Genomic DNA, 24,407 nt, shown 5'->3' with positions numbered 1-24,407 from the left:
TGTCCTACAGAAGTGCCGCATTAACGGGATCATCAATGATCATAAAAGCAGAGACCGCCAAGTGAAATAGCCGTACAATAGTCTCTCATTGCCCGATTCTTCTCACATTATTATCTGTCTTCAAATATTTCTTTTCAGTATCTGGTGAGTAAAAGAGTGTCAGAAATAATGACAGGATAAGATGTCTTCAGGGTTGTATACTAATAGCCGTCACACACAGCGGGGCTGCATTGTAATTATCCATGCTTCCACCGCTACTGGTCTAATGATGAGCTGCGAGATGGAAGACAGACTCTTCAGGGAGACGGGCGGCCACTCTGACGGGATTGTGAATAACCAGCGTAAATGCAATGCTGGAATTATTCACCCTATATGCAATGATTAGAATATATCTAACGGTAATTTCCTGCAAAATATTGTGTTCAGAAGGTCTCTGCCAGATGCCTGGAATCAGAGGTCGTTATATGTTTGCAGAACCCCATCAAAACGAGGGCGCACGATTTCTATTGACGTAAACACTACAGTACTGTGAGCTAGTGATATTTTCTTTCAGCGGCCATTTTTATTTACCTCAGTTCTGTGTCCTCCTTAGTACTTAACAGCTGGCCATCTACAGTTGTGATCATGCTTCTACCTTATAATAAATGGGGGCCATATATTATTTATGGGGTCTTAGATCTGATCATTAGAATTTCTTATTACCGCCATTAGGGGCAATAAAAAAAATCTATTCTGCGTGAATGTATTGAAAATCACATCCAGGGACAGTGGCTCAGAGAGGAGCCCGTCTCTGGGATGTGTAATGTAAAGGCAGCACATGCCAAAGCGGATGTTCCCGGGGAGGGATCCGCAAAATCCCTTTCTCTGTAAAATAGGTGATATGCGGCCCTTAGGCTACATATCACATAATTTACAGATTTGCTGTTAAGGGCGATATATGTCCCCATGTGCAACCAACAGCAACCCCTGTCCGGCGCCCAGCGCCCTGTGATGTTACGGTAAAGTGTACGGCGGCCATTTTCCCGGTGATTTCCGCATGCTAAAAAGAAATGTTGCAAGTAAAATGGCCACCATGCCATTTTCTCAGGGACCTGTGCTTGCACAGCATCAGAGCCTACATACTTGCGCCGGTGGCTAGAGAGGAGGGGCCCCAAACTCATCAAAATACCGCTAATCTACTTTTAGAGTCCGGGCCATTAAAACTTCAGGCGGGACTGTGGTGGGGGGCATCAAACCCCTCATTGTTATATAAATTGTTCAGTCACGTCTGTGAGTGCTCCTGTACTAATAGTGGGTTACCATATGATATAGGTTTTTGCTATTCAGCCTCCCCCCTTAATGATACGTTTTGATCCAGAGAGTAGGAAATAAGAGTGACTGTTCTGTGCTGTTATAGTAATCCACAACATAGCGGGCACGGGGAGCGGTGTTATAGCCCTTTCCTATGAAAATAGGTCACAAATCCTTTGACGTGGACATTCCTTAGGAGCCGAGGTGTAAAGTCAGCACCGTCCTGCAGTGGGAAGTTGTTGGGCTCCTGCGGTTTGGTATGTACAGTACATTCCTCTCCTGTCAGGCATACACACTGTAGGAATACTCAACATTAGTTATTGATACAATAAAAAAAATATTGCTGCACCCTGGGTCTGATTCTGATTGGAAGTAAAGCAAAAAACAAGTAACTTGTATCTGAAACGAACCAAGTTGCCATGCAGGGGAAGCAAATCCATTTAGATTTTTTTCTGTGCAGAGTAAATACTGGCTGCTTTTGCGTGTAGTCTACAAGTGTTATTTTTACACTGCAATTTAGATTTCAGTTTGAACACAACCCACCTTAATCTAACTCTCTCTGCACACGTTACATCTGCCCCACCGGCACTGCAGCATGGTTTTGCCCAGGTGCACTGTTACTTGCGTTTTTGTGCTTTCCAAGCATTCCAAATCAGAGGGAGTAATTCAGATCTGATCGCAGATGTGCTAAATTTAGCACATCTACAATCATTTACTCTGACATGTGGGAGCAGCGCAGGGTTAGTCCGCCCTGCATGTCAGGCCTTACCCCCCCCTCCTCCCTCCCGCACAGGTACAAAAGCATCGCACGGCAGCGATGCTTTTGCACCTGGTGAGTAGCTCCCTGCCAGCGCATCTCCTGCACGCTGGCAGGCCGCTACCCGCCGCGTATTGGGTTGCAGCGGCTGCGTGTGACTTCAACGGTCCGGACACGCCTGCGTTGTCTGGACCGCACACCGCCACCGTTGGCACCGTCTAACGCCGTTGGCACGCCCCCATATTCGCCTTTTCCTGTCAATCAGGCAGAGGCAATCGCAGCCCAGAGATGTTTTTAGCCTCTCACTGGACTCCCGGGGGGCGCACTCCACAAAGTGACTGAGACTGCGATCGCTGCCGCGATGCAGTCTGAATTACCACCATAATCAGGCACACAGAGCGGAGCTGATTGTAGTCTGTAGGGATGCGTTATGTGGACTGATACATAGTTTCCCTTCCATAGTCCCTTGCGTTGTATAGCTCCCTGTCGAGGTCATGCAGATCTGGAGGAGTCTTCAGTGGAAATCAACCCCAGTATACTGGACAAAAAAATGGCTTCCTTCCCTCTGTTGGCCTCATGTACTCCAGACAGCCTTTGTCGGCACTTTGTGCCTCGATTTGCACAGGTGCCGACACAGGGGGTCATTCTGACCCGATCGCTCGCTGCAGTTTGTCGCATCGCAGTGATCGGATCTTAACTGCGCATGCACCGGTGCCGCAGTGCGCCAGCGCATGGCAGCTTTCGTTACCTAGCAATCGCCTCTGAGACAGAGGCGGTCGCTAGGTGGGAGGGGGCTGAACGACGGGGTTAAGCCGCCGTTTAGGGGGAGCCATCCGGGAGCGGCGAGTAACTCTCGGCTAGCCGCAGGAGTTACTCCTCAAATACAAAGGCATTGCTTTTGTATTTGTGCGGGGGGGGCGGCACTGACATGCGGGGCGGACTAGCCCTGTGCTGGGCGTCCCCCCGCATGTCTGAGTTAACGATCGTAGCTGTGCTAAACTTAGCACAACTACGATCAACTCAGACTGACCCCCACAATCTCCGACAAAGTGAGCTTGTAGAGCAAAATGTTAGTGTGGATGGAGAAATAGAAATCCCTGAGTATGGGATTGGTGCTCTGACCTTATAGCCCGTCACTCGCCATTTTCATCTACTGTATATATCTCTTTATTTTGTTACTCCACCTGCCTCACGCGCTGGGAAGTTTGTACGTTACCTTAAAATGTCTTCAAATAACTATTATTTTTATTCAAATCAAACCTCAAAAGAAAGCGAAAATTCTATATATCTTTTTTAATTAAGTGCATTCAGTGCCGCTCCAATAAATCAGAAATCTGGATTTATAAATTGTAGCTCTAGAACGGATATATGGACTGGTACATTAATTGTATCATGCACCACTGGTTAGGAGTTTATCTAGTTAATTGGATTGTAATCAGTAGCACTACAATATACCTCTGGACGGAAAGGTGCTTTATACTGTAATTGAATTATTTCAGCGTTCATGAAATTCTGGACTCTTCATTATTCATTATATCTGTCTTCTATTGTCAGGCTCCGAAGCCCTATTAGGGTATGATTTAGGAAGGGGAGATCACGTCTGTGTCCATTAGTTACCTCTCGGCAGAACTAATATTTAACGGCAGAACAGAGGAAAGGTTACCAGTAATAAGTGGAGAATCTACTTTATGGTATCTGTAATGCACTCGTCCTGGTGGGAAAGTGGCTCCTCACTGAGTTATGTCCTGGAGGAAGACAGCAAATTGCAAAGATATGTTTCTTCCTCTGGAAGTAGCACATTTGGCATCCGTGTCTAATGGATGAAAGTACAACTTTTGACTTACCTATGAGACTGGTTGGCTTATAATAATAGTGTAACAATTATACAGGGTGATTCAAAAGTCGCAGTACACCCTTTTGTTTCAAAAACCATGCAGGAAATGGTATAACTGAAAACTCCAGTAAGGTATGGGTGAGTTGGGTTATCTTTTAGGGTATGTACCGAACATGGGAGCCATCTTGAAATCAGCCATCTTGCATCTAAGTTTGTTTTTTCAAATGGAAAGGGGGTTGTGTAACATGTCAAATAACATCAGAATTTGCTGCAAAGTTTTTTTGCTGCAAACAGATTTGAAATAGCAGTTATGGTTCAAAAGTTACAACACTTTTTTGTTGCAGGTAACTCAAGATGGCTTTGACAACAGAGGAGAGAATTGAGGTCATTTTGATGTCTGCTAAGTTTCCGTGTCATAGCTGCAGATTTTAACAACCGGCACCCAGAAAGACCTCCAAGTTCACATAACACTGTCAGGTGCCTAATTTCCAAATTCCGAGAAACTGGGACTGTGGCTGACAAGTTACGGAGTGGTCGTCCAAAAAGTGCTACTGACGAGACAACCTCAACAATGGTTTTGGCATCCTTCGCGAAGAGCCCACAACGCAGCACATGACGCTTTACATCAAAATGACCTCAATTCTCTCCTCTTTTGTCAAAGCCATCTTCAGTTACCTGCAACAAAAATAAGTGTTGTAACGTTTGAACCATAACTGCTATTTCAAAACTGTTTGCAGCAATAAACTTTTCAGCAAATTCTGAAATTCGTTTTGTTGTGAGAGAGCGCTAATGATATAGGCAAATGTGTTATGGACTAATGTGTTATGTACAGGTGCCGCCACAAATACATAACACATTAGTCCATAACACATTAGCCTATATCATTAGCGCTCTCTCACAACAAAACAATATTCAGTCCTTTAAGAGAGCTGCTTTTATTCAAGCGCAGCAAATTAATTATTTTTCACAAATTCTGAAATTCATTTGAAGAACTGACTTAGATTCAAGATGGCTGATTTCAAAATGGCGCCCATGTTCGGTACATACCCTAAAAAATAACCTACCTCACCCATACCTTACTGGAGTATTCAGTTTACCTATTTCCTGCACAGTTTTTGAAACAAAAGGGTATATTGCGACTTTTGAATCACACTGTAGAGGTGGCCCTTGGTCTTTCTTTGTGACATAGAAATTTCCAGCTTGGCCTATATGCTGGTTATAGTTAGGTCTCTAAATCGGAGCCCACCATATAGATTTCCCCTAAGCCTTCAGAACTGGAAAGTCTCCAATCACTAGTAAGCGGCTGGAGATTCTGTAACAGCAAGCAGGATGTGGAACTGGCACCAGAAGTGGGAGACTGGGGATGATGGACAGTGGGGGGCAAACACGACAGGCAGATGGGCAGATGGGGGACCATCCCTACTATAGCTATAAGAGTGGCGTTATTATTTCCATAGATCACTCTGGGTCGTATTCTGAGTCACAGGAAAGTCTGAGTGCACCTGCATAGAATCTAGGGACATTTAACAAACCACGCATACGTTGCAGGCTGCATACGCATTATTGCAGCTTCAGAGTCACGCACATCTCAGCTGCATCTCTACATATGTTGAATGGGTGTCACTGGGTGTACGCACATAGGAGAACAAGCGGGTGTCCTGCATGCAAGTTGCCGCTTTCCTTGTGGCTGTGCAGTTCCTTACAAATATGAATCAGGCCCTATGTGCCACTCAGAATATGGCCCACCGCGGGAACGCTGGGTGTTGGATCAGCAGTAAATCCACTATTTATCTTCATCTGCACATAATCAGTGAGGACACTGCCTGCAGGGGAAACATCATGTTCCGCTGCCTTTATTGGAAGCAGTCAGAACACAGGCAGCAGTAAAAAAAGATATTTGCTATACTACAAGGCCATGTTTTATGGTGGAGAAGGAGAGCGTCAGCTCTTCCGCCATGTAATCTGCAGCAGGCACTAACACCCCCCTTCTCTCTGTATTTCCCTGCGCAGACTGATCCCGTTCTGAAAATGGTCTGCATGGGAGAGAATAACGAGATAGAAGAGGAGATGAGAATTAACGGAAGCGTAAACGAATGGGCCGGAGGAGGCGGAGGAGGGGGAGGAGCTACATACATATTCAAGGTAAAGTACAGCTTGGAAAAGAAGTAAATTGTCCATAACGGGGGCTCTAGAATGGGCGGTTGTGAGAGTATACATTACCTTTGCTGCAATATTTTACATATGAATACAAAAAGTTTTTCTGAATTTCTCAAAAGGCGCAGCGGTAATTTTCCCCAGAGATTTGAGCATATGTAGTAAAGGAATCACTGGGAACATGGAACATTCACATACGCAGTAGACTCTACCTGGGCCGGACTGGCCATCTGGCACTTCTGGCAAATGCCAGAAGGGCCGATGGGCCGGTCCGGTCCCTCAGAGAGCTGGGAAGGCCGCGCGCAGCTCAGTCTCCGGCTCTCTGGTTGAGCCGCCCCCACCGGTCTCCATGGAAATTGGAGACCGGTGGACGCGCGGCACGCCCCCAGTTAGCGTTATCATGGTAATGGGGGCGTGCCACGAGTCCACACCCCAATGGCTCACGGCACGCCCCGGTATTATGTGACAGTGTGCCCACCCGTGACGTGCTAACGTTCACAAGTGCCTGGGCCGAAATGGAGGCCCAGTCCGTCACTGGACTCTACTAACAATTGCGCTGTGAGAAGGGGGGCTGCACAGAGATTGCACATGGAACCCCTCCTCCTAAGCCGCACCGGTCCGTGATGTGTGGGTGTGATATCACTAATCAAAATAAACTTGGTCTGCCTTAAAAATTACTAAATATCCCCAAAATTGTATCTCACACTCTTTATTAGCCGTCCACTTCTACCACCACTAAGATTTGTGTATTTATTTACAAAGCAACCCGGAACTTCTGATTTTGTTTATGTCTAATATTTAAAAGGACAGTGCTTTTACTAGCAAGTGTTGCCCTTTTAAATATCGGGCATAAACACGGTCTGAAGAGACAGGTTTTGCAACCCCATACGTCATACTGTAAATAAACTCCTTGGTTCTAGAGCAGACACTCTGAGGAACTCGTAAATTGCTCCCTGACTTATCTCAAAGTACAATCTCAGCCTAATTGCAGGGGTCTATTTACTAAGCCTTGGAGAGAGATAAAGTGGATTGAAATAAAGTACCAGCCATAGCCAGATTAAGGGGCGGGGGGATGCAGGACATACTGTACACTGGGCCCCCTTTGTCAGGGGGCCCCCTGGCCAGAGCACACTGACATCACTAGATCTCCCTCTTGTGCAGCAGCAGAACCAGCAGCCAGAATGCGAGCAGCACAGTATACAGTGCAGGCAGAGACACAGGAGTGTTAGGTTTCATGAGCTACTGACAGAACTTTCTGACCAGAGGAGAGATAGGAGGGTGGAGAGAGATGTAAGTGACACCGGGATCCCAGCATCTACACAATTTATTATACATCCCCCACCTTCCATACGGGCCCCCTGGTCTTAAGTGCCCCGGGCACCCCCAAGGCTTAATCCGGCCCTGGTACCAGCCAACCAGCTGCTAACTGCCATGTCTAAGGCTGGGTACTTTATCTCCATCCATTTTATCTCCATCCAAGGCTTAGTAAATAGACCCATCAGTTATTATAATGTACCCAACAATCATCTGGCATAAATGTCGCCTTATAACACAACTGAGCCTATTTGACACGTGGATCAATTAAAAACACAATTGATGATTGTATGGCATTGTACAGCCGCAAGGAAGCGACTGTGCTGTTCCGTGTCATTAAAATTCAAATACAGCAGGAAGCATCTGTAGAAGATAGACGCCTCCAGTTAGCATTAGCGAGGAACCGAGTGTTCCTTCTAAGGACGGGTTTAGTATGAAATACCTACAGTCAAAATACCGACAACAATATACTGACGGTCAAAATACAGACAAGGTCAAAATACCAACATTTAAATTGTCAACAGGTCAAAAAGTCGACACACGTTTTTCCGGTGTTTATGTCGACATATGTCAACATGGACACCGTATAAGTGTACTGCGTCCCCTGGCATGGCTCAATGCTATCTCCTACTGGATGTCCCAGCGCTTTCTTAAACTTAACATGTCTAAGACTGAGCTGATCATCTTCCCTCCCTCCCGCACAACCTCACCTCTCATACACTCATTATCTATTGATGGCACTACTATCTCCTCTAGCCCCCAAGTGCGCTGTGTTGGAGTAATCCTTGACTCCTCCCTCTCCTTCAAACCACACATTCAGCACCTCTCACAAACCTGCCATTTCCATCTCAAAAACATCTCTAGGATCAGACCTTTTCTCACCCAGGACACTAGTGAGCCTCTCATCTACTCACTGGTCATCTCCAGATTGGACTATTGTAATCTCCTACTATCTGGCCTCCCTCAAAAATACCTCTCTCCACTCCAATCTATCCTCAATGCTGCAGCACGGCTCATCTTCCTCACCAAACGCACTACGTCCACCTCTCCTCTCCTACAGGCCCTTCACTGGCTTCCCTTCCCATTCAGAATCCAATTCAAGCTTCTCACACTCACTTACAAAGCCCTCACCCACTCCTCTCCCTCTTACATCTCTGACCTTATCTCCCTTTACTCTCCCACCCGTCCTCTTCACTCTGCTAATGCACGTCGCCTCTCCTGTCTTCTGATTACCTCCTCCCACTCCTAACTACAAGATTTTGCACGTGCTGCTCCCTTTCTCTGGAATTCTCTACCTCTCCCCCCAGGCTCTCCACCTCTCTACAGATCTTCAAACGGGTTCTCAAGACCCACTTCTTCACCAAACCCAGCCAACTCTCCTCCTAACTCTCTTGTCTATGGGCCTAATTCAGACCTGATCGGTGCTGTGCGTTTTCGCACAGCAGCCGATCAGGTCTGAACTGTGCATGCGCCCGTGCCGCAGTGCGCCGGCGCATGCCCGACATCCGACAGCTGTCTCAGCCCTGCGATCGCCTCTTCCTGATTGACAGGCAGAGGCGGTCGTTGAGTGGGAGGGGGCAGGCCGGCGGCTTTTGGCCGCCGTTTAGGGGGCATGTTCCGATCAACGCAGGCGTGGCCGGACAGTTGGGGGGGGCGGGCCACAGCGGCTGTGTGACGTCACACATAGGAGCTGCGACCCTCACAGCGACGAGTAGCGCCTGCCAGAGTGCAGGAGCTGCGCTGTGCGATGCTTTTGTACTTGTGTAGGGGGGGGGGGGGGTAGAGCCTGACATGCGGGCGGACTAGCCCTGTGCTGGGCGTCCCCCCGCATGAGATCTGATTTAGGTCCTATGCTCACCGTCTACCCCTTCTGTGTCACTCTGGTCTGTTAACCCTTCACCTTTTAGATTGTAAGCTCACAAGAGCAGAGACTTGTTTCCTCATGTGCCTTTCCTTTTCTTACTTACACTATCTTATACTCCATACTCCCTTTGATGGCACCTGACTCAGGGTTTTCTATACCTGTCCTAGATTGTCTTGATCTGTAAGTGCTGTTTTCTTGTTTGCTTATTTGATTATGTACTGTGTAATGGGCGTTGCGGATCCCTTGTGGCGCCATATAAATAAAGGATAATAATAATAAATGGCTCGCTGCGCTCGTCACACTATTATATTCCCCCTCCAGGTCCTCTGGGATGGTAAAATATGAACAAGTCAGTTTCAATGAAAAAAATCATGAAAAAGTATTGTCGACTTTTTGACCTATCGACATTTTAAATGTCTGTATTCTGACCTTGCCGGTATTTTAAATGTCGCCATTTTGACCATGTCGGGATTTTGATCTTGTCAGCGATTTTGACCGTCGGTCATTTGTTGTCGATATTTTGACCGTCGGAATTTTGATTGTAGGTAAATTGACCGCATCCCCTAAGGTTACCATCGTGACCGTAGGTCGCAACTCGTGATGGTTTCAGGGTCCGGTCAATATTCATAAGCTGAAGTTCACGCACGAAGGCCGTAGGATCCGGAGGCCGGGGGCCAGGAAGTCTGTATCTGACGAGGCAGACCCCGGACCCATCACACCTTCAATACAGAGATTACTCAAAACCTCAGACTCCTATTCAGATATGTGTCTGTAACACGAGTCCACCCCATATCTGGCAGCAAATAAAGTCTTCTTGGTTGTTTTATGTATAATTTGTGTTGCATTTCGCTGTAGCTGCATACTGTAACAGCGGTGAAATATTACTTTTAATTATTACTCGTGGTAGAAGTGTTGGCCTTTTCTCAGCTTCCATTCACCCAGTTTAAGGCAATTAATATACATCTGACATGTACTTGACAACAAGCAGAGTGCGGCTTCCTCATAGAATGGATCTTATAGCGGTGACGGCCATTAATAACGCCGGCTCTCCGCTCTCAGAGCAATAGTAGCAGATCTGTGCAGTTTAGCTGACAATTCCTGGCTGCCCAATAATTGCAGACTGAAATGGAAAGATTGTTGCACCGTGTCAATAAAAGCACGTCGGGATGAGTAAAGAGTAGCAGCCGAACTAAAACTCTGTTTAAACACCGTATAAGTAAAGGATATTGGTAAATGTCAGAGCAAAACCGATAAATAACTAAATGGCGTATAAATTTTATCATCAGAATCACCCGTTAGGAAAATACTGATTGATTTATAATCATAGTGTTTTATTCTCCAGTTCTTTATTTTATTGTCTCTTAAGCCTTTGTTGGTTATGTATTGCGTTACAGATAACCCAGTAAGAATTTGAGCCAATGTGTACATGAACATATGGGGGGGGGGGGGGGGGGGGGATGTAATACAGTGCAAGAAGCAGGAAGTGTGGAACTTGGTCCGAGTTCTCACATATTTTTAGAGCAGCAATTAGTTAAACGGCAAAACCTGGATGGTTATGTCATGTAACTTATTGCCGTTTTAAAAATATGTGAGAACTCTTGCGCTGCCCGCTTCCCGCACTCTTTTACAGCCCCCTCCACCCTACGAGATAGTCAAAATTGACTTGCCTGCACAGTCTATCTATTCTTGCGATGCCGACCGCGTGGGACCGCGCATCGTCATCACATCGGGATCGCAAGGTGACTTTCACCTTTGCGATCTTCACTAACTTTTCTTACGATTTTGACGATATAGTCAAAATCGTAAGAAAATATCTCCCCGTGTGTACACACCATTACTTCTCACATGTCGCACATTGTATAAGGCAGTAATTCTTCTTTCCAAAATATTTTTAAACTTAATATCTATACATAATTAAACATTGGCTGCTCATCCGACCTATGAGAAACAGCTATCCACTGTTGGACTGCGGCATAAAGGGCCCAGCGGGGTCATAGCCCATGCTTAGGGGTGTGGCCATCGTCTATAGGGGGAGTGGCCAACTACAGCAGAGGTTTGGCTAGCCATTAAAGTGTGCATGGTCTGGGCCCTTTGATAAAGATATACAGAAAAGAGTGCTAATGCATGCATGATACTGTACTGTACCAACCATGGACTGCAGAAAATACACCATATCCTGTGCAGTATAATATAATATTTTAATAATGTATAATTCAAGTGCACAGTCTGGAACTTGATCCCTAGAGGAGGGGGTGGGGCCTCAGGCAGTGGGGCCCACTGGGGGGTTTCCAGTGTACCGCCGGTGGGCCATTCTGATCCTGCAGCTATCCGCCCATGAATTTGGGTTCATGGTTTATCAAGTCAAATAAAAGGTCCATTGAGTTTGTTTGGGTTGGCATAGTGGTAAGCATTATGGCCTCAAAGCCCTGAGGTTCTGAGTTCTAAAATCGGATGGGTATGATTTACCTGTTGTTTTCCGATGGCTTTGTGTCCCACTGCCGCCAATCCATAAAGGTGTTTTGTATTGTTTCAGGAGGTGTTTGGTTGTTCTGCCAGATAGCCAAAAAACAGGCCATTGTGGGGACCTCCCTAACATGTACCAACAGCGCGTTATTATACAGTAATATGCTTATTCCAGCTTCCGTACCCTGAGATCTCCCTCTTGTGCCCTTCATCAGGAGGGCAGCCCGCAGTGCAGCATTCTCACTGTGTTTTACAAATCTTCACAGATGGAGAACGGAAAATATATCCCGCTGCTAATTGCCGCAGGCGGAGGCGGCCGGGCCTACAGGGCGAAGGCGAACATCATTCAGCCCGAGAGGCTGGAGAATAATTTCACTGTACCTGGACTGAATGGAAAATCTGGGGCAGCAGGTAAATCATTTGTAACATAGAAACATAGAATGTGACGGCAGATAAGAACCACTCGGCCCATCTAGTCTGCCCCTTTTTTTAACCTGTAGGTAACCTCAGCCTTAGTTCTTTGTAAGGATATCCTTATGTCTATCCTATGCATGTTTAAATTGCTCTACTGTCTTAGCCTCTACCACCTCTGATGGGAGGCTATTCCACTTGTCCACTACCCTTTCTGTGAAGTAATTTTTCCTCAAGTCTCCCCTGAACCCCCCCCCCCCCCCCCCTCCAGTCTCAGTGTATATCCTCGTGTTCTAATACTTCTCTTCCTGTGAAGAATGTCTCCCTCCTGGACCTTGTTAAAACCCTTGGTACATGTGAAAGTTTCTATCATGCACAGACTCTTCGGGGGCCATTTATCAATCTGTACATGTGCAATGCAATCTGGGTGCGATGTTAGCCCGCAGGGACAGAGGCTCAGAAAGGAGCCCGTTCCTGCGATGTGCTGAGCGTGGAAGCAGGACACCGCTCCGCTGACCACACATGCACAGCGGTTATTTCCAGGGGGGAATCTGCCGGCTAGGTTTGCAATGTGTAGCCCATAGGCTCTATCGCACTACTGCCATTGGGGCAAACTTGGTAAATCTGACAGCAGCGCATGCCCCATAAATACTTATGTGGATGTGGCTGTCTGTGGGAATGGAGGAATCGCAGCAGGTATTGGAGATATCTGCTGCGGTCCTTTCTACGTACATTAGGTGGGGTTCGGTATGCATGACCGCCGGACGGGATGTTGGCGGTGAAAATACCGATACCGGCATCCTAAGGTATTAAATCCAATCAGGGACCCCCTAACCCTCCCTTCCCATAGTCTAACCCTAACCTTCCCCCGATGGTGCCTAACCCTAACCCCCTCCCCCTTCTCCCCCGTCCTCAGCCTAACCCTAACCTCCCACCCCCTACAGCCTAGCCCTAACCCACCCCACCCTCTGGTGTCAGCTAAATCTAACAACCCCCCCCACCGGCAGTAGTCCGAGCTCTGTGGCTATACTTTCAATGGTCGGGGTCCCGGCTGTCGGAGTTTCGGCATCAGTATTTTGACCCTGTCGAAGTTTCGTTGTCAGGATTTTGACAGGTGTTGGGATTCCGGAGTTGATATTTAGACAGCCGGGATGTTAACCACATCCCTTTTGGTGATACTAAATATTTGCGGCTACCCCACAAAAATTTATTTTATCGGGGAACAAGCTGCAAATATGTTTTGATAAATGGGCCCCTTATAGAGTACAAGGGACGAGGCTGTAATACTGCCGCTGTACAAATCATTGGTACGACCACACCTGGAATATTGTGTTCAGTTTTGGGCACCATATTATAAAAAAGATATCAGGGAACTTAAAAGAGTTCAAAGGCGCGCTACTAAATTGATTAAAGGGTTAGAGACACTGGAGTACGAGGAAAGGCTTACTAGGTTAAATATGTATACTCTAGAAAAGAGGCGTCTAAGAGGAGACATTATTAATATCTTCAAATATGTAAAGGGTCATTACAAGGAGTTAGCAGGGGAGATGTTTATTAATAAAACTGTGTATAGGACACGTGGGCACTCACTGAGGCTGGAGGAGAGAAAATTCTGTACAAAACATAGGAAATAGGTTCTTCACAGTAAGGGCAATAAGGATTTGGAACTCCTTGCTGGAGAAGGTAATAATGGCAGACTCTGTAAATGCATTGAAAAACGAATTGGACAGTTTTCTAGCTGAAAAAAGTATCCAAGGCTATAGCATTTAATATATTGACATTAAGTATTTGGGAGTGGTACAAAATATAGTTATCAATTGGTACGAAACCATTACTTCAGCTGGTGCATTATAATGTGCACAGCTTAATACATGTTGAACCTGATGGGCATTTTGCCTCTTTTCAACCTCATTAACTATAGGGGTCATTCCGAGTTGATCACTCGCTACGGATTTTCGCTGCGCAGCGATCATGGCAGAGCGGGACTAATCTGCGCATGCACCACAATGCGCATGCGTGTTGTATGAGTACACAGTGGTTCGTTACACAACGATGGCTTCTACGACGATTCCGTTCACACAGCCGGTCGCAAAGAGATTGACAGAAAAAGGGCGATTATGGGTGTCAACTGACCGTTTTCTGGGAGTGGTTGGAAAAATGCAGGCGTGTCCAGGCGGGACTTTGCAGGGCGGGTGTCTGACATCAATTCCGGGAACAAAAACACTGAAGTGATCGCAAGGACTGAGTAAGTCCAGACCTACTCTGAAACTGCACAAAATATTTTTGCATGGCTCCGCTGCAAAGACGTTCGCACACTTGCAAAGCGAAAATACACTCCCCCGTGGGCGGCGACTATGCGTTTGCATGGCTGCTAAAGGTAGCTAGCAAGCGATCAACTCGGAATGAGGGCCAATGTTGCTATGTTAGAGTAATCGTTGACGTGCTTATAAAGATGTTACACATACTATCAAGTAACAGTTCTGCTGTCTCCCCACTAGGGGCACTATTACATTGGAGTTTAATCTTTGATTTAATCCTAGCTGAGGTTGTAGTGCATACTGTAAATAGCCATATTAAATGCTTATTATGTACTAAAACAAATTGTGAACTTTGTGCATGGTCCCAGGGGAAGTGAAAGTAAAATAAACCTTGGTTAGAACTGGAGGGACTTCCAGCATAGCCTGATTATCGTTTCACCTGAAAATGGACATTTTATTGTTATATTATTTTTTTATTAGTTGCTATTATTATGATTTCCAATGTACCTATTGGGTCCTACCTGAGAGGTATGCACATACGTAGAAGGACTGCTGGATCATAATCCGGGAAGTCCTGTCTTCACTAAGGAGAGCTCTTATCGGGAGAGCCGTCCTTTGCAATTTTACATTCTGGCATTTTTAATACTGCTATGTACCTGAAAAGTGTATCGCGTATACAGATGTATATTTGCTTATTTTTCCTGCGCCGGAGCATGAGCTAAGATTCCTTACATATACAGTAACTAGGTGCTTCATCGCGCCCTACGGGCGCTCTTCACACCGTCGCAAGGGGCTACGCCCCCTTAACCCTTACATGCCTATCTGGGTTCAATATTTGTATTATATGGAGTATTACCTGCATTCCTTTGTTAGTGGTTAAATATTGCACAATGAAAGGGCGTGCGATGGTGAAGGAGGCGCAGCCCCTTGCGACGGCGTGAACAGCACCTGCAGGGCATGATGTACAGAATGTAGCGGGTGCGGGGGGGGGCTGCGGATGGGGGAGGGTGTCTGTAGATGCTGCGGGTGGAGGTGTGGGCCAGGACAGGGGCGACAGGGCCAGGACAGATATGACAGGGACAGGATAGGGGTGACAGGGACAGGGTAGGGCCGGCAGGACCAGGACAGAGGTGACAGGGCCAGGATAGGGTTGACAGGGCAAGCACAGGAGTGACAGGGCCAGGATAGGGGTGACAGGGCCAGGATAAGGGTGACAGGGCAAGGCCAGGGGTGACAGGGCCAGGATAGGGGTGACAGGGCCAGGATAAGGGTGACAGGGCCAGGATAAGGGTGACAGGGCAAGGCCAGGGGTGACAGGGACATGACAGAACACAGGGCACGGGAGAGATTGGTATTAGGGACAGAACAGTGGTGACAGACAGATGTGTATTACCGGAGTCACTGCTGCTGGCTGCTGCTGTTCCACTCCAACCTGTTGGGATCTGCTGCTGGTGGAGACTTGGCATGGCTGACTCTCTCAGGCTGGAGTCCTGTTTCCTCTGCCCATCCGCATCCCCCCCCCCCCCCCACTCCTCAGTCACATACCGCGGACCTTGCGCGGCTGCCGGGCACTGTGGTAAGGGGAGACTGGGAGTGACTGGTTAGCCCCCAGGAGACGCTGCGGCTGGAGGGAGGAGGGTGTCATAGATTGCACGCGGCGCGGACCTCGCGGCTGCCAGGTACTGTGGTAAGGGGAGACTGGGAGTGACTGGTTACCCCCCAGGAGACGCTGCGGCTGGAGGGAGGAGGGGGTCGGAGCCTGCAAGCAGCGCGGACTTCTGCAGCGCTACCCGCCGGCTAAAGTGTGTGAAGGAGCTGGGTGCACCTCACTGCAGGTGGCAGCCCAGCAGCTAGCGGTGGGGTTGCCGGGGCTGGAGATAACAGAGGCAGTACGGAACCTGCACAGCATCAGGTGCCCCACAAAACTGCAGCTAAGAAGCGTGGAGTGTGCCAGAAAGTGACGCTCCTCCGTGCCAGAGAGCCCCTGCTGAGTATGCTGATATGGGGGGGGTCAAGCACATAGTGAGCCGGTGCCCGTCTGTCTGTACAGCATACCCCCTCACACGCCCCCATACCTCCCAACTGTCCCGATTTTCGCGGGACAGTCCCATTTTGGGGGGTCTGTCCTGCTGTCCCACCAGCGGCCCGCAGTGTCCTGCGGTGTTGGGGGGGGGGGCAGTTGGGAAGCTCCTGTACTCGCTGTTCTGCTTAGCAGAGCAGCGGTGAATAGACTATTTAGTGGAGACAGAGGGAGAGGGGGCATCAGGGGGTACGGATTAAGGGAGGGGGGGGGGGGTCCGGCAGCAGAGCCGGATTAAGGGGGGGTCCCAGGGGGTACGTACCCCGGGCCTCACAGTTTTAGGGTGCCCCCCAGCTGGAGTAGCTCTGTCCCAGCTCTGAAGCTCCCCCGTCCTGCCAGCAGCAGCATTGTGCTACAGTCAGCACACGCTGCTGCGTGTTGGCAGGTCTGTGGTGTTGCAGGGAGGCAGCAGCCTCCCTGCTTTCTTCTGCCTGTGCGGGTGTGTAGGGGGGAGCGACCACCCCCTCTGGATTTACCCCTAGCTGAGGGGCCAAAATCCCATAAAAAAAAAAAAATCCCTGGAATTTGCATAAGAGGGTGTGGCCACGTGTATCCGATTAGGCCACGCCCCCAAACCAATAGCAGGCACAGCAATGAGATAGGCCCCCCTGTCTCAAGTGCCCTGGGCCCCCGGACTCATAATCCACCCCTGGGGGCATGCCAGCAGCTCACAGCTGACGAAAACGGGGGCGTGGCTCACGACCGTGGGTGCCCCGAAGCCACGCCCCTTTTTCGTTGACCACGCCCCTTTTCGCCGTGCGTGTGTCCCTCCTTCTGCCTGAAGAAAGCTGGGAGGTATGCACCCCTGCCTGTACCATGCCCATACCATCTGCTTCTGCTCCTAGTCTATAGATTTGCCCAGATCTGTGACTCATTTGACTAACTCCGCCCAGTGTTGTGACTCCGCCCAGCGTTAGCAAATGAAGCACAAAGTCACAGATCTGGGCTATTATATAGGAGATAGGAGATGTGCGCAGCCAGACATCGCAATGGCATATCACAGATTATTTCATTTTATTGCAATCATTTCCTAATTGTGTTACTGCATTGTGTTTCTGCCTCTGTGTCTCCCCCGATGAACGTTGTCTTAGTCAGTGAGACCAAGGTACATTATAGGGAATTCCCACTATTAACTGGCAAATGCTCTTATTTCCTGGTACAGGTGGGGGAGGAGGCTGGAGCGACTCCGCATCATATCCATGGGCAGGAAAATCCCTTATGGATGGTGGCACCGGTGGAGAGTCCTGCCCCCAGGCCGTGAAGAAGTGGGGTTGGGAAACAAGAGGGGGCTTCGGAGGAGGTGGAGGCGGCTGCTCTGCAGGTGGAGGAGGCGGAGGATACATCGGTAATCACTGTCTGTATATACTGATGATGGCCATATAAGTATTTGTGTCAGCTCTAAACATATCTGAATAGAACTCTTACACATCTTGCATAAGAAAAGGGGGTCACAGAAAACACAGTACATTATATCCTGGCCACGTTGGCGTTTCTATCATGGGTGCAGTGTGTGCAGTGCACACGGGTCCCTGGGTCTGGGAGGGGGCCCATACCGCACACACTGCACCCATGTTGTTTATACTTACCTTTACGGAGTCCCGCAACTAGCGCTACAGCCGCTGCATTTACGGCAAGAATCCATCCAAATATAGCCGCTGCGCATGCACAGTTCAAAATTTGTCTCCGGACCATGGCGGACACCATGTTTCCGGAGACCTGCAAATGCGCAGGAGAGGAGGGGACCCACACGGAGTCTGCAGATGGGCCCCCTCCTCTCTTAAAAGCCCCTGCCTGGCCATATCCATTTCATATTTCATATTACTTAAAGGATCATTTCATCTTGAAATTGATTCTTAAATAATATGCTGTGTGCTGGTGCTGCTAGTGTAACATGCTGGGTGCTGGTGCTGCTAGTGTAACATGCTGGGTGCTGGTGCTGCTAGTGTAACATGCTGGGTGCTGGTGCTGCTAGTGTAACATGCTGGGTGCTGGTGCTGCTAGTGTAACATGCTGGGTGCTGGTGCTGCTAGTGTAACATGCTGTGTGCTGGTGCTGCTAGTGTAACATGCTGGGTGCTGGTGCTGCTAGTGTAACATGCTAGGTCCTGGTACTACTAGTGTAACATGCTGGGTGCTGGTGCTGCTAGTGTAACATGCTGTGTGCTGGTGCTGCTAGTGTAACGTGCTGGTGCTGCTAGTGTAACATGCTGGGTACTGGTACTACTAGTGTAACATGCTGGGTGCTGGTGCTGCTAGTGTAACATGCTGTGTGCTGGTGCTGCTAGTGTAACATGCTGGGTACTGGTGCTGCTAGTGTAACATGCTGGGTACTGGTACTACTAGTGTAACATGCTGGGTACTGGTACTACTAGTGTAACATGCTGGGTACTGGTGCTGCTAGTGTAACATGCTGGGTACTGGTGCTGCTAGTGTAACATGCTAGGTCCTGGTACTACTAGAGTAACATGCTGGGTGCTGGTGCTGCTAGTGTAACATGCTGGATGCTGGTGCTGCTAGTGTAACATGCTGGGTACTGGTGCTGCTAGAGTAACATGCTGGGTACTGGTGCTGCTAGTGTAACATGCTGGGTACTGGTACTACTAGTGTAACATGCTGGGTACTGGTGCTGCTAGTGTAACATGCTGGGTGCTGGTGCTGCTAGTGTAACATGCTGGGTGCTAGTGCTGCTAGTGTAACATGCTGGGTGCTGGTGCTGCTAGTGTAACATGCTGGGTGCTGGTGCTGCTAGTGTAACATGCTGGGTGCTGGCGCTGCTAGTGTAACATGCTAGGTCCTGGTACTACTAGTGTAACATGCTGGGTGCTGGTGCTGCTAGTGTAACATGCTAGGTCCTGGTACTACTAGTGTAACATGCTGGGTGCTGGTGCTGCTAGTGTAACATGCTGTGTGCTGGTGCTGCTAGTGTAACATGCTGGGTACTGGTGCTGCTAGTGTAACATGCTGGGTACTGGTACTACTAGTGTAACATGCTGGGTACTGGTGCTGCTAGTGTAACATGCTGGGTACTGGTGCTGCTAGTGTAACATGCTAGGTCCTGGTACTACTAGAGTAACATGCTGGGTGCTGGTGCTGCTAGTGTAACATGCTGGATGCTGGTGCTGCTAGTGTAACATGCTGGGTACTGGTGCTGCTAGAGTAACATGCTGGGTACTGGTGCTGCTAGTGTAACATGCTGGGTACTGGTACTACTAGTGTAACATGCTGGGTACTGGTGCTGCTAGTGTAACATGCTGGGTACTGGTGCTGCTAGTGTAACATGCTAGGTCCTGGTACTACTAGAGTAACATACTGGGTGCTGGTACTACTAGTGTAACATGCTGTGTGCTGGTGCTGCTAGTGTAACATGCTGGGTGCTGGTGCTGCTAGTGTAACATGCTAGGTCCTGGTACTACTAGTGTAACATGCTGGGTGCTGGTGCTGCTAGTGTAACATGCTGGGTGCTGGTGCTGCTAGTGTAACATGCTGTGTGCTGGTGCTGCTAGTGTAACATGCTGGGTACTGGTGCTGCTAGTGTAACATGCTGGTTACTGGTACTACTAGTGTAACATGCTGGGTACTGGTGCTGCTAGTGTAACATGCTGGGTACTGGTGCTGCTAGTGTAACATGCTAGGTCCTGGTACTACTAGAGTAACATGCTGGGTGCTGGTGCTGCTAGTGTAACATGCTGGATGCTGGTGCTGCTAGTGTAACATGCTGGGTACTGGTGCTGCTAGTGTAACATGCTAGGTCCTGGTACTACTAGAGTAACATGCTGGGTTCTGGTGCTGCTAGTGTAACATGCTGGATGCTGGTGCTGCTAGTGTAACATGCTGTGTGCTGGTGCTGCTAGTGTAACATGCTGGGTACTGGTGCTGCTAGTGTAACATGCTAGGTCCTGGTACTACTAGAGTAACATGCTGGGTGCTGGTGCTGCTAGTGTAACATGCTGTGTGCTGGTGCTGCTAGTGTAACATGCTGGGTACTGGTGCTGCTAGTGTAACATGCTGTGTGCTGGTGCTGCTAGTGTAACATGCTGGGTACTGGTGCTGCTAGTGTAACATGCTGGGTGCTGGTGCTGCTAGTGTAACATGCTGGGTGCTGGTGCTGCTAGTGTAACATGCTGTGTGCTGGTGCTGCTAGTGTAACATGCTGGGTGCTGGTGCTGCTAGTGTAACATGCTGGATGCTGGTGCTGCTAGTGTAACATGCTGGATGCTGGTGCTGCTAGTGTAACATGCTGTGTGCTGGTGCTGCTAGTGTAACATGCTAGGTGCTGGTGCTGCTAGTGTAACATGCTGGATGCTGGTGCTGCTAGTGTAACATGCTGTGTGCTGGTGCTGCTAGTGTAACATGCTGGGTACTGGTGCTGCTAGTGTAACATGCGGTGTGCTGGTGCTGCTAGTGTAACATGCTGGGTGCTGGTGCTGCTAGTGTAACATGCTGGATGCTGGTGCTGCTAGTGTAACATGCTGGGTGCTGGTGCTGCTAGTGTAACATGCTGGGTGCTGGTGCTGCTAGTGTAACATGCTGAGTACTGGTGCTGCTAGTGTAACATGCTGGGTGCTGGTGCTGCTAGTGTAACATGCTGGGTGCTGGTGCTGCTAGTGTAACATGCTGGGTGCTGGTGCTGCTAGTGTAACATGCTGGGAGCTGGTGCTGCTAGTGTAACATGCTGGGTGCTGGTGCTGCTAGTGTAACATGCTGGTGCTGCTAGTGTAACATGCTGGGTGCTGGTGCTGCTAGTGCTGGTGCTGCTAGTGTAACATGCTGGGTGCTGGTGCTGCTAGTGTAACATGCTGAGTGCTGGTGCTGCTAGTGTAACATGCTGAGTACTGGTGCTGCTAGTGTAACATGCTGGGTGCTGGTGCTGCTAGTGTAACATGCTGGGTGCTGGTGCTGCTAGTGTAACATACTGGGTGCTGGTGCTGCTAGTGTAACATGCTGGGTGCTGGTGCTGCTAGTGTAACATGCTGGGTGCTGGTGCTGCTAGTGTAACATGCTGGGTACTGGTGCTGCTAGTGTAACATGCTGTGTGCTGGTGCTGCTAGTGTAACATGCTGGGTGCTGGTGCTGCTAGTGTAACATGCTGGATGCTGGTGCTGCTAGTGTAACATGCTGGGTGCTGGTGCTGCTAGTGTAACATGCTGGGTGCTGGTGCTGCTAGTGTAACATGCTGAGTACTGGTGCTGCTAGTGTAACATGCTGGGTGCTGGTGCTGCTAGTGTAACATGCTGGGTGCTGGTGCTGCTAGTGTAACATGCTGGGTGCTGGTGCTGCTAGTGTAACATGCTGTGTGCTGGTACTACTAGAGTAACATGCTGGGTGCTGGTACTACTAATGTAACATGCTGGGTGCTGGTGCTGCTAGTGTAACATGCTGGGTGCTGGTGCTGCTAGTGTAACATGCTGGGTGCTGGTGCTGCTAGTGTAACATGCTGAGAACTGGTGCTGCTTGTGTAACATGCTGTGTGCTGGTGCTGCTAGTGTAACATGCTGGGTGCTGGTACTACTAGTGTAACATGCTGGGTGCTGGTGCTGCTAGTGTAACATGCTGAGTACTGGTGCTGCTAGTGTAACATGCTGGGTGCTGGTGCTGCTAGTGTAACATGCTGGGTGCTGGTGCTGCTAGTGTAGCATGCTGGGTGCTGGTGCCGCTAGTGTAACATGCTGGGTGCTGGTGCCGCTAGTGTAACATGCTGGTGCTGCTAGTGTAGCATGCTGGGTGCTGGTGCTGCTAGTGTAACATGCTGAGTGCTGGTGCTGCTAGTGTAACATGCTGGGTGCTGGTGCTGCTAGTGTAACATGCTGGGTGCTGGTGCTGCTAGTGTAACATGCTGGATGCTGGTGCTGCTAGTGTAACATGCTGGATGCTGGTGCTGCTAGTGTAACATGCTGTGTGCTGGTGCTGCTAGTGTAACATGCTGGGTGCTGGTGCTGCTAGTGTAACATGCTGGATGCTGGTGCTGCTAGTGTAATATGCTGTGTGCTGGTGCTGCTAGTGTAACATGCTGGGTACTGGTGCTGCTAGTGTAACATGCTGTGTGCTGGTGCTGCTAGTGTAACATGCTGGGTGTTGGTGCTGCTAGTGTAACATGCTGGATGCTGGTGCTGCTAGTGTAACATGCTGGGTGCTGGTGCTGCTAGTGTAACATGCTGGGTGCTGGTGCTGCTAGTGTAACATGCTGAGTACTGGTGCTGCTAGTGTAACATGCTGGGTGCTGGTGCTGCTAGTGTAACATGCTGGGTGCTGGTGCTGCTAGTGTAACATGCTGGGTGCTGGTGCTGCTAGTGTAACATGCTGGGAGCTGGTGCTGCTAGTGTAACATGCTGGGTGCTGGTGCTGCTAGTGTAACATGCTGGATGCTGGTGCTGCTAGTGTAACATGCTGGGTGCTGGTGCTGCTAGTGCTGGTGCTGCTAGTGTAACATGCTGGGTGCTGGTGCTGCTAGTGTAACATGCTGAGTGCTGGTGCTGCTAGTGTAACATGCTGAGTACTGGTGCTGCTAGTGTAACATGCTGGGTGCTGGTGCTGCTAGTGTAACATGCTGGGTGCTGGTGCTGCTAGTGTAACATACTGGGTGCTGGTGCTGCTAGTGTAACATGCTGGGTGCTGGTGCTGCTAGTGTAACATGCTGGGTGCTGGTGCTGCTAGTGTAACATGCTGGGTACTGGTGCTGCTAGTGTAACATGCTGTGTGCTGGTGCTGCTAGTGTAACATGCTGGGTGCTGGTGCTGCTAGTGTAACATGCTGGATGCTGGTGGTGCTAGTGTAACATGCTGGGTGCTGGTGCTGCTAGTGTAACATGCTGGGTGCTGGTGCTGCTAGTGTAACATGCTGAGTACTGGTGCTGCTAGTGTAACATGCTGGGTGCTGGTGCTGCTAGTGTAACATGCTGGGTACTGGTGCTGCTAGTGTAACATGCTGGGTGCTGGTGCTGCTAGTGTAACATGCTGGGTGCTGGTGCTGCTAGTGTAACATGCTGGGAGCTGGTGCTGCTAGTGTAACATGCTGGATGCTGTTGCTGCTAGTGTAACATGCTGGGTGCTGGTGCTGCTAGTGTAACATGCTGGGTGCTGGTGCTGCTAGTGTAACATGCTGGGTAATGGTGCTGCTAGTGTAACATGCTGGGTGCTGGTGCTGCTAGTGTAACATGCTGGGTGCTGGTGCTGCTAGTGTAACATACTGGGTGCTGGTGCTGCTAGTGTAACATGCTGGGTGCTGGTGCTGCTAGTGTAACATGCTGGGTGCTGGTGCTGCTAGTGTAACATGCTGTGTGCTGGTACTACTAGAGTAACATGCTGGGTGCTGGTACTACTAGTGTAACATGCTGGGTGCTGGTGCTGCTAGTGTAACATGCTGGGTGCTGGTGCTGCTAGTGTAACATGCTGGGTGCTGGTGCTGCTAGTGTAACATGCTGAGAACTGGTGCTGCTAGTGTAACATGCTGTGTGCTGGTGCTGCTAGTGTAACATGCTTGGTGCTGGTACTACTAGTGTAACATGCTGGGTGCTGGTGCTGCTAGTGTAACATGCTGAGTACTGGTGCTGCTAGTGTAACATGCTGGGTGCTGGTGCTGCTAGTGTAACATGCTGGGTGCTGGTGCTGCTAGTGTAGCATGCTGGGTGCTGGTGCTGCTAGTGTAACATGCTGGGTGCTGGTGCTGCTAGTGTAACATGCTGGTGCTGCTAGTGTAGCATGCTGGGTGCTGGTGCTGCTAGTGTAACATGCTGAGTGCTGATATTACTAGTGTAACATGCTGTGTGCTGGTGCTGCTAGTGTAACATGCTGTGTGCTGGTGCTGCTAGTGTAACATGCTGTGTGCTGGTGCTGCTAGTGTAACATGCTGAGTGCTGGTGCTGCTAGTGTAACATGCTGGGTGCTGGTGCTGCTAGTGTAACATGCTGTGTGCTGGTGCTGCTAGTGTAACATGCTGAGTGCTGATATTACTAGTGTAACATGCTGTGTGCTGGTGCTGCTAGTGTAA

The 24,407-nt window shown here is 49.2% G+C and overlaps 1 protein-coding gene across 1 annotated transcript in view; it reads left to right on the top strand.

The window, feature by feature from the left end:
- The window catches only part of ALK (ALK receptor tyrosine kinase), a 1,590,950-nt gene that overhangs the window by 1,429,369 nt on the left and 137,174 nt on the right, over positions 1 to 24,407 (top strand). The window contains exons 14-16 of the mRNA XM_063919418.1: positions 5,892 to 6,023; positions 11,943 to 12,087; positions 17,588 to 17,770. Of these exons, the coding sequence (XP_063775488.1) occupies positions 5,892 to 6,023; positions 11,943 to 12,087; positions 17,588 to 17,770 (460 nt within the window). The remainder of the gene's footprint in view (positions 1 to 5,891; positions 6,024 to 11,942; positions 12,088 to 17,587; positions 17,771 to 24,407) is intronic.

This window comes from Pseudophryne corroboree, chromosome 4, assembly GCF_028390025.1.
Source record: "Pseudophryne corroboree isolate aPseCor3 chromosome 4, aPseCor3.hap2, whole genome shotgun sequence".
Lineage (NCBI taxonomy): Eukaryota > Metazoa > Chordata > Amphibia > Anura > Myobatrachidae > Pseudophryne > Pseudophryne corroboree.
This window is presented reverse-complemented; position numbering and strand designations above follow the sequence as displayed.